At 38.9% G+C, this 9,901-nt stretch overlaps 1 protein-coding gene across 1 annotated transcript in view; it reads right to left on the bottom strand.

Annotated features, from left to right (window-relative positions):
* Positions 1-506: 506 nt before the first annotated feature.
* The window catches only part of LOC104595586 (putative sphingolipid transporter spinster homolog 2), a 28,230-nt gene continuing 18,835 nt past the window's right edge, over positions 507-9,901 (bottom strand). Inside the window, exons 13-16 of the mRNA XM_010256369.3 lie at positions 9,151-9,270; positions 8,237-8,365; positions 5,356-5,434; positions 507-906 (exon numbers count right to left, since the gene is read on the bottom strand). Of these exons, the coding sequence (XP_010254671.1) occupies positions 773-906; positions 5,356-5,434; positions 8,237-8,365; positions 9,151-9,270 (462 nt within the window). The 3' untranslated portion in view covers positions 507-772. The remainder of the gene's footprint in view (positions 907-5,355; positions 5,435-8,236; positions 8,366-9,150; positions 9,271-9,901) is intronic.

Here is a 9,901-nt window from a genome sequence, read left to right as displayed (position 1 = left end):
GAGTCAAAAGATGCATTGAGCTTTTACATGAAAATTTGGACAGCCCGAAGCTAATTTGACTATCACGCATCTTTTCATGTGTCTTTTTGTCTTTTCGCACGGGAATAAAGCGAGAAAGACATGAAAAACCTCATTTGGAGCTTTCCAAAATCAGCCCAAAATGGACTTCTCACATCTTTTCGACACACCAACTTTTGATGGTTAGATCTGTTACGATCCAAATGGAAAAAAACCACAGCACGGTCTGCCCAGCTTGTAAACAACCGAAAGACTGCACATAAAGACACGCCAAACAGGCATAGTCAGCACCTTCTTCACAGAACCTGGTCTGGATCTGGGTAAGACATGCATACAACATACTTGGATATGAACCCAGTTTGAAGGGTGTCGCTAAATGCCCCATCTCTGATTATGGATATGAACCCTTATTTGGTCGCGAATTGCCAATGAGATTGAAAGCAGTTCCAACATGGGAATCGCCGGATCAACATTACCAAATTACAGAATTAATAAAAAACTTGTAAATTTATTTACATGATTCCTAAGATGTCTGTACATTTGCAAGTGATATGCAAAGAAACTTGTTCTTGAACTCCTACACAGTCGGTCTATTCCGTGTTTCATAGCTGTCAACTGTCAAACAATATAAACACGTATAGTTACAGTTGAATCCAAACTGAGATGATTAAGGCATTCTGGAAACAATTATGCATCTGAACTCCATGTTGGGCCCAGCTGGAAGAAAACAAAAACTTGATATTGTGCTCATGATTTACAGTTCTGCAGATTCCTCTTGGGTTTCTGTTTTCGTGCCATCAAGCAATGGCCTGAGGTTCGACCTTTCCACCCCGGAAACTTGATGCTCACCATCCTCATTGAATCTATCCACACTGTGTAAAAAGATACCTGCACATGCAGCTTACAATCAGATAACTGCGGAACTAGTTGCTTAATCACTTAAAACTAAAGTTAAAATACCACATAGAAATCCGTGTTAAGAGTTTTCAAGAAACATCAATTTGATATTTCCTGCACTGGGTAAGGTCGGTTCAAGGTTGGTTCCATTCAGTTCCGGGTAGAACCTACCCATTTGCTCACCCCTAACCCTAGTTATCCAAGCAAAAGGCAAAGAAGGGATAATGAATAACGCATGCAGCAGCCATCCAACCCTCCATTGCTCAAGGATGAAATCATACTAAGAGTTTTCAGACCACATCCAACCCTCCATCGTTCAAATACCAAATGATGCCAAAAAACAACTTCAACAACAAGAATTAGCATAAAGGGAAAGTTCAAAGACCAAAATCCAAGTTTTCAGTCAATAAGAATAAACCCAAAGTACCCCATGATGTAGAGTTTGAGAGGCTGAGAGAGGAACTTGGTGTAAGAGCCCCCCCTCCCCCCCCCCACCCCCAAACAGGAGCACCCTCAGGATCCAGTACACCTAGGACAGACCTGGGTGCAACCACAGACCGAATGCAACTGTGATTGGAGCCAGCCCCAGGTGCAAATGCAATGCAAGTCTGACAAAAAAAACTGATGACAGAAAACATCTGCAATTTGACATTGGTCCTGTCCTGAGACGATTAAGACACACATAGGATCAGGAAGGACACCCATCCCAGTACCAAATCTTCCTTCAGTTGCAGAGGGTGCACCCGCTCTTCAGACTGAGATTTCCCCAGTCAACCACCAACAGGATACCATCACTACGGAAACCGGCCTCCAAGGTTCCAAGGACTTGTGCCCAGCTTGAGCCAGGGGGTCCATCTGGCTTGTAGTTCCATCCAACCTGAACCCGCATCTAAGACACCACTTTCAAAGGCCCAGGCCATCTTATCCTTCCCGGCACCCTTACACTTGCAAGTGCAAAAATTGAAATGCTCTACTGGTCATTAAGTATTCTAGAGTATGTTGTCCAGGCTTTGGACCTGGCTGGCCCATTGGCTCCCGTATACATGGAGCTTTCTCAGATGGCCAATTTACTGTGAGGCATGCTGGAATGCAAGAGATAATCTAAGGATGATATTAGTGTGGTCCATACAGAGTCAAGGAGTCTCTAGAGCCTACATGGCAGGGCAGACTAAATTCAGCATTTGATATTGATGCACTCTGTGGCCTGTTCTTTTCCACTTTTTAAGTCAACAAGGTTGGTCCAATTGCTACAGTTTGACATCAGATATAGGTGGTTATGTGGGGCCAAAAATTCTCTAGGGTACAATGTCGTTATGTGTAGTCAGAGATGAAAAAAGCTCAAAAGGGTCTATAGGAGGAAGAGTACCAAGGACGTTTCTTTTAGGAAAAAAGAAGTTGAGAAAACTCAAGTGGATACAGTATTTGATTTTGTTGCAAGATAACAGTGGGTTCAAGTTTAATTGTAGATAAAAATAAAAAAGGTGCTTCAGCAGAAAGAAAGAGGAGCCTAATTATGATCAAGTCAGGACAACACCAGATACTTCTTTGTCTGTTTGTCATTAGAAGTTCCCATGGATAAGATGTTGGAGATGCATGTAATGCAGAAATCATCAGAAGAAAAATTATTGAAGAAATTTTAAGATGTAATAGAAAAGGATGAAGTTTATAATATTGATCCATGTTCAGAGAACCGGACTGGCATCAACCCGGAAAAAGAGAGTATGTATGTGTGTCTTTGTGTGTGCACTATATATAATATAATATATTATAAATTATATAATAAATTACAATATATTCAAAATATATAATTGTATTCTTCTATAACATATATTTTTATTTTACTATTACTTTTTTATATTAAAAATTAAGATTTGAGGCCAAAAAGATGTTTTAGCAAAAATAGTTGACCAAGGTGCCAAGACACCTTGGGAACACGTCACGTACATCTCAGGAGTTACCCAAAATCAAAAAACAAATCACCACAATCAGACATCTGAACACAAAGTTATGGCCTTTAGAAGTTTGCATTTATGTGCTAAAAGAATTTTCAAAAACCGGCCAGTTTTCTAAAACCGGGACCAGGCCACCAGTTTTCTGGTTTGACCATTCAGGTCACCAGTTTTGGCCGGTTTTTACCCAATGTGGTTTTGGGGGCATGAACAAACCAGCCAGGGGCCTGTTCAGGGTTCAACCAATCCAACCGGTTGGTCTGGTCTGGTTTTCTAAACACTGATATTGATAAGAAAACAGACTAAGCAAGACAATAGAAAAAGAAATTCAGGTCACAAAGAAATTGGGCCTATTTTTTCATTTTTTGGGTAGGGAGGAATATGCCAGAAAAACGTTTTTGGAATTAGAGGTGAAAGGAAGAATTAAAAGTTCTTAATATCTTTCTTGAGTGGTCAGTAAGGGGTACGGTGGAAATTTTGATTGAGAGAATGGAGAGAGATTGATCGAAGTTGATTAAAGTACTGTGGGTGGATGGTCAGGAATTGGGTTTGAAATATACGACAGGAATCCATGTCTCATTTAGATTTAAACTGCTTGGGGGAGGAGGGAATTTTAGTTCCTTTTCCAAATGGATGCTTTGTAGGATTATTTGTAGGTTTTGAGATGGGAGTGCTGTTTTAGAAGAGGTGTGTATGTGGGGTGATGGTGTTTTCAATTTTTGTCTTCTTTCTTTCCTACTTCGATGACTTCTTATCACTGGAACTAGTAATTTGTCTCTTATTTATTTTGGAGATAAATAAAGAAGAAAATTTATTAATGAAACAAAAAAAGGAGGATACAAACGGGTGATAAGACATCACCCAACCCAGGAAAACAACATCAGCTTAACGTTTTGAGGTACCCACCCCAACCAAAGCTGAAAACCCGAGAAAACATAACATCCTCTTCCATTGACACTCATACAAGCAAGCAAAACTGATAACTCCCACCTAACCCTTTATCTCAACCTTAAAACAAAAAGTCAAAAATACCTACCCTGAACACAGAAACCTATTTGATGGGACTTAAACACCATGCTTTACCCAATTCTTCATTGCCTCCAATGTCTTAAACCAAACTATTTTTACTTACCTGAAAGGTTTTCTTCGTCTTCTTCCCCTTCTTTGGAACCACCCCCAAAAACTCTCAGCTTTAATCTGGCAAAAACTTTTGAAACTTGCACTGTTTGATTAGTTTTCTGTCTTCTAAATCTCCTTACTGCATTAGGAGGTTTCTCCTTGGTTAAAAAAGCCTCCCTGTCTGCATTGATCTTTTCTAATTCAAAGATCGCATTCTTTTCAAAAAATTGGATTGCACTCAACTCTTCTCTTTTGTCATTCCCAAACTCTCTATTTTCGTCAGTCTTCAGACTCTCATTCACCTTGACCAATGAAGAACCAGAACCAGCCACCTTATTGCTTGAAATTAAATTCTCCTCCTTCTCCTTCGAACTATCTCGACATTTCTTCACCTCCCTAAAAGTTTCCTTAGCAAAATCCCCCCCCCCAAAAAAAAGTAAAAATAAACCCAAAATTTTACTAACCTCCACCTCCCTGTTCAGCACCTTTTCCATATCCACTTCCGTCTCAATTTCACGAGTCTCATCAATAATTACCCCTTCCTTTTCTAAAGCCGAAGCTGCTCCATCCTCATCATCAGCTTCCTTATCATCTTGCAAAGGTCTAGTTCTATATTTTTGTTTCCTTATGTAAACTTTTGACATAGAATTTTCCCCTTTTCCACTCTTCCCATCTTTCTTCTCTGCTGATTCACCCACTTTCTTGTGTCCGACACCTTCCAAAACAGGCTCAGCCAGATTGTTGTCCCCCTCTCCCCCTCCTCCAGTTTTTTCCTTCCCCTTCTTTTTTATCTGCCGTGTTGTCTTTCTTTGATCTCTCCTCTTTCTCATTACTGAATCTTGTGATACGCCACTCAAACCCATCCTTATCCGGCTTCGATTGTTCAACAACCTTGGAGAGAACCCTCCCTTCTCTGAGATCTACTACTGAAGCACCATTTTCTCCAACCATGACCAGGTCTGAGGAAGATAAGAGAGATATATCCCTAAAAAGGCTAAAACCACCGTCAGGAATTTTGGGGCCATAAAACTCTATTAATTCCTTTAAGAGAGGACTCGCCAGGATGGTCCAGCGAGTTACTAAAAGCACCCAAAATTCCGCCAAGTTCGGACCCACCCCTGTTACCCCACCATTTTTCTTTAATGGTTTTTGCATGAAGCCTACTCGGGTCTTGCGAGGTATCTGAAGTAGCCAACGATCCTTTCTCGAAATTCCTCCCCCCTTGTTCAGAACCCCTTAAAAATGTTTTTCTTTACTACAAAAAATAGTTTGACACTAAATACCAAGCTCAGATAATAGTACAAGAAAATATGGAGTACTCTTGGGGCATAAATGGAAGAAATGCACAAAGTAGCAACTCATTGAGCCTTACCCATAAACCATATTCCTGCAGCTAGGAACAGAATAGATGTGAGAATAAGAGCAGTCTCCCTCCAGTTATTAACATAATCCTGCAGGATGTTTACCAATATAAGACCATTAACAGGATTTAAAAAAATAATAATAGGATATAAAGATTTTGTGAGGCAACAATAATCTTGTTATCACCTCATCATTGCAAAAGCTAAAATGGGAACTCAAACTATGAGTCTGAATCAGCATCAAACAATATTTATGAGAAGGGTTGAGCAGATGAATGAAAAAACCAAGAAAACCAATTCTATCAACTTAATCATTCCAAACTCAAGTATGGCTGCCAGTGGTTCAGGGCAACCCAACAGACCCAAAAGATCCACCCTATTACATAGAGCTTGGGTCTGTATTTTGTGTCAGCTATTAATGAGGTTGGACTGTGTTTACCTATTCTGGCCCGATTAAAACTTGAACCTATTATGCAAATACATATTACATATGACAAAGATACCACCCAACATTTTATGTATGTTTCTCATGATTTATCTGAAATAATTTCATATACAATCTCTAAAATAATCATTTTATATGGAAGGAATATTAAAATATGGGCAAATTACCACCTCCACTAGGGTTTCAATGAAATACTAAGACCTCCTTGGACCACAAAACTTCGGGTGGCCTATGAAGATAAGATAAAGAATTAAAGACAAAAACAAGTATTTTACCAAGACATCCCTAAGAAAAGGTAACTTTTGCCTTACTTTTCTTCAACCTATTTTCAATTTTTCATTCCACATAACACTAATTTGTCCCTTCAAGAAGCAAAATAGGCTATTTTTTTATCAGCTCATAAATTAGGTTAACTTGTCCATATAATAAACAAAAAAGCGTCTTAAAAGGATAAAATGGACTTTCAAAAACTTTTAAGTGTCACATGAACACTTTCCATCACTAAAACTGATGAAAATTTAATTGAGGGGTGGAACAAGTAACTCACCCTTAAGTTAATAGGTAAACCTGAGGGGAGGTATAAGTAATTTAGTCTTGAAATATTTTGAGAAGAGAGAGCATGAAAATTGAAAGGTTTATTATCAAATTACCAGGCTAAAGGCCCTTCATTTATAATAAGTTCAGACCCAATAACCCAGATTTATAATAGGATAGGTGTTGCCGTGTTGGTTCTATCACTTACAAATTCTATAGGGTTTGGGTTTTCTTATTGGTTTCTGACCAGATCTACACTGTTGCAACCTAGACGTAACCCATTGACAGCCCTAAACTCAAGACAGATCAAACCATTGGGACTAGAATGATGGGAGGGAGGTAAAAAGACTATTTGTGGACACGAGCAAAAATTACTTGGACATACAGATCATCCAATGGTATGGCTGTCATATTGGGTATACAAGGAGCAAAACAAGATCAATTTTATTGGGGTGTGTGTGCGTGGGGGGGGGGGATGATTAACCAAGTGGAAATCTTGTAATCATTGTAAGAAAAGTAATACAAGTTTGGGAAGCATGGGGCCGGGTTTGCACTGATTAGGGGTGCTTAATCATGTCCACTTTCCATAATAAATAAAATAATCAGTTACTGATAAAAAAAGGAATAGTGGGAGCAAATAAAAAGAAAAGAGAGGCAAAGAAAATGAAAACCCTACTCAGTCATGTTTACTTGAGGTGATGAATTCAATAACTTTGTATAAACCACAGAAGCCTCTTCTGGTCATGCTTATTGGAGGTATAAATTAAAAGGATGACAAAAAGGGGATACAGAAGGAACTTAGAAGTTAGAACCCCACACCCACCCAAGAGAGAAGCTGCATGCGCACAACAATCACTGCACCCTAAAAACCACACCCCTTCATGAAGCATCAGCTACAAAGTTGGAAGCAGATCATAGTATTCATCTGAACAAGGTTTTCACTGTGGAGACCTACAACTTAACCTTCCCAGATTGGTGATGCAACTATGCAAGCCCAAGGACCATCATCTCCTCTCTAATCCATCCAATGATAACCTAGGTTTCTCCTCCACCTGGAAAAAGGCCATTGCCCAACATTGGTCCCAGCTATCCAGGGTCTTGGAACAGGTGGACTGGATACAGACCTAACCTCTGGCATTTTATTACACAAAGTGCTTGCTCCCACTCCCAAACCTGTATTCTAAGACTTGTCAGCTCAATTTTTTACCTTTACACCAAGCAATGGCCCCTGAAGTACACAATATAGTAGAAAATCCATTAAATTTAGATCTCTTACTGAAGTACACAATATAGTGCTGTCAATGGGTTGGGTCTGGTCCAGGGTCAGGGTGGACCCAGTTCCAAACTGACAAATAAATGTACAGAACCAATACCAAACCAGACCTTATAGGGGCTGTTATAACTTATAACAGACCCAGAACCAACCCAATTATTAATCAGGACCATTGGGTCTAACCTGATAAGACAGGATTATAATTGACAGCTGTGTTTTTCACCTGTAATTAGACAATGAACCTGTTCAATTGTTAAATTGACACGCCTGGGCGTGATAACATGATAATATTACAAACAACCATGAGAAAAACGGGTATTAGAATAACCAAAACTGATTCTGGCCCAAATATAATTGGGACAAAATGCAGTCCCAGACCCTATACAATTGGTTCCAAACGGTTCTGTCAGGTCAACCCAACCTATTGACAATCCTAACAGAATATATGGATCTTTTTTTAGTGAGTTCTTAAATGAAAAGTATCATCAAAAAGGAAAAAAAAAAAACTGTATCATTTCATGAGGCAGGAATTCTCAGCATAGACAACTCCATTCCAACAAATCGTAGAAAGTGATATCACTAGGTTCTTAACTACATAAAAGTAATAACTACAAAACAAAAAGAAACCATAAGGGCAAACCTGGAGAACCCCGACAAGTGGTGATGATGGAACGTCACCAAAGATGTGAATTGAAACAGTAGACATAGCCATAGATAGTGGTCTCATGTTAGGTGTAACAGAATGGAGACACACATAATTCACAGGGCCCTGCAAATGTAAGGTTAATGTGTTCCCATTAATAAAACATTTTCAAAATTCAAGTTTTCAAGTTATTCAGATGCTTAGTTCAAATAACATCAAATTAAAAAGAGCATTTTCATAACAATTAGGAAAATTGATTTCTTTCCTCGTGAGAAGGGATGGGAAGCCATTGCAAGGCAATTAGTTTTCTCTGGAAGAAAGGGCAATGGAGGGAGGGAGGTTGCTTAAGACTACCTCAGATAAATGATAGGCTTTTGATCAGAAATCAAGGAATTTTGGATTCATTGCATCAACAAAAACCAATGGCGAGGGGGTGGGGGCAGAGGCAAGGGAAGATGAGGTGGGGAGCGAATAAAAAGGTATGGCTGTTAAGAGTTGAATGTTCACAGAGTCTGACAAGGGATGATTCTTTTATTGATGGTATTTGGGCTGATTATATGTTGGTTTCTTGGTGGTTTTGAGCTGGTTGGTGGTGGTAGTTTTAGATTCTTTCGTTTGCTGGGTGCTTTATTTCAATTTCTGGGTTGGGGGTGAGGAGTTTGTTATTTTACTTCAGTTCCACCTAAACAGGGTTAATGAACCTTGACACCTATAACAAATTTCACTTAATTAGATAAAATAAAATAAATATTCATGATGTAAACAATAGTAGCTGATAAAGGACATGCATGCCACAACAGTAGTGCTATATATGTTGACTAGTTAAAATATGTAACCTGGGTGATTGGAAGTTTTTTTTTATTTTTGGATTAATACAGAGAACTACTTAACCTTGTTCAAAAAAAAAGTACCTGAGTGGCAAAGACAAACAATTCACCAATCGAGAAGAGAGCTATGAAAACATACAAGTCCTTGAAACAAAAGGCAGCAAAGCAAAATATTGCTCCCATAAATGTTGCCCCAAAAAGCAGCTGCAACAAAATTCCTAAGATTAATCAAATGGTAGGAAAAAAGGAGAGAAGCATTTTGCTGTTTAATGACAGAAAAGACAATGTTTCCTTAATAATGGAACTGATAAAGAGCAAAAGTGGGTGGACTCTTCAGAATATTGTCCATTCTGCCATATTATGGGAGCCCCGATAAAGAATGAAATGGGAAAAAATTTCTAAGATAATATACTCCAGGCGATTGTAATATCAATGGTTCAATCTTAGATGGACATATCTCTTGCTTTTGGACAATTTTTGGAGGTGGACTACTAAATAGTAAATGCATGGATCATAGCAAAGATGTCTTACAATCTTAAGACAATAAGAAAATTATAATGTGGTAAAATGTCTAAAGTTCTTATACTATATATTTGTGTAGCAGCTCTTACAGGGATTCGCCTAGTCAGCAAACTGGGTATTCAGAACTTCTCCATCGAAGGTGACTCAGCAAATACTATAAAATGGTTAGGACTACGGGAGGCTGGACCATGGAGACTTGGTCACTTCTTAACAGAGGCAAGGGACCTATTGGCTTCTACGAATGTTTCTCTGTACTGGATTCCAAGGGAGCTAAATGCCATTGCAGATGGATTAACAAAATTAGGTGTCATTC

Source organism: Nelumbo nucifera, chromosome 5 (assembly GCF_055504915.1).
Source record: "Nelumbo nucifera cultivar China Antique chromosome 5, China Antique-T2T, whole genome shotgun sequence".
Lineage (NCBI taxonomy): Eukaryota > Viridiplantae > Streptophyta > Magnoliopsida > Proteales > Nelumbonaceae > Nelumbo > Nelumbo nucifera.
The sequence above is the reverse complement of the archived record's forward strand: the minus strand, read 5'-3'. Positions and strand labels throughout refer to the sequence as shown.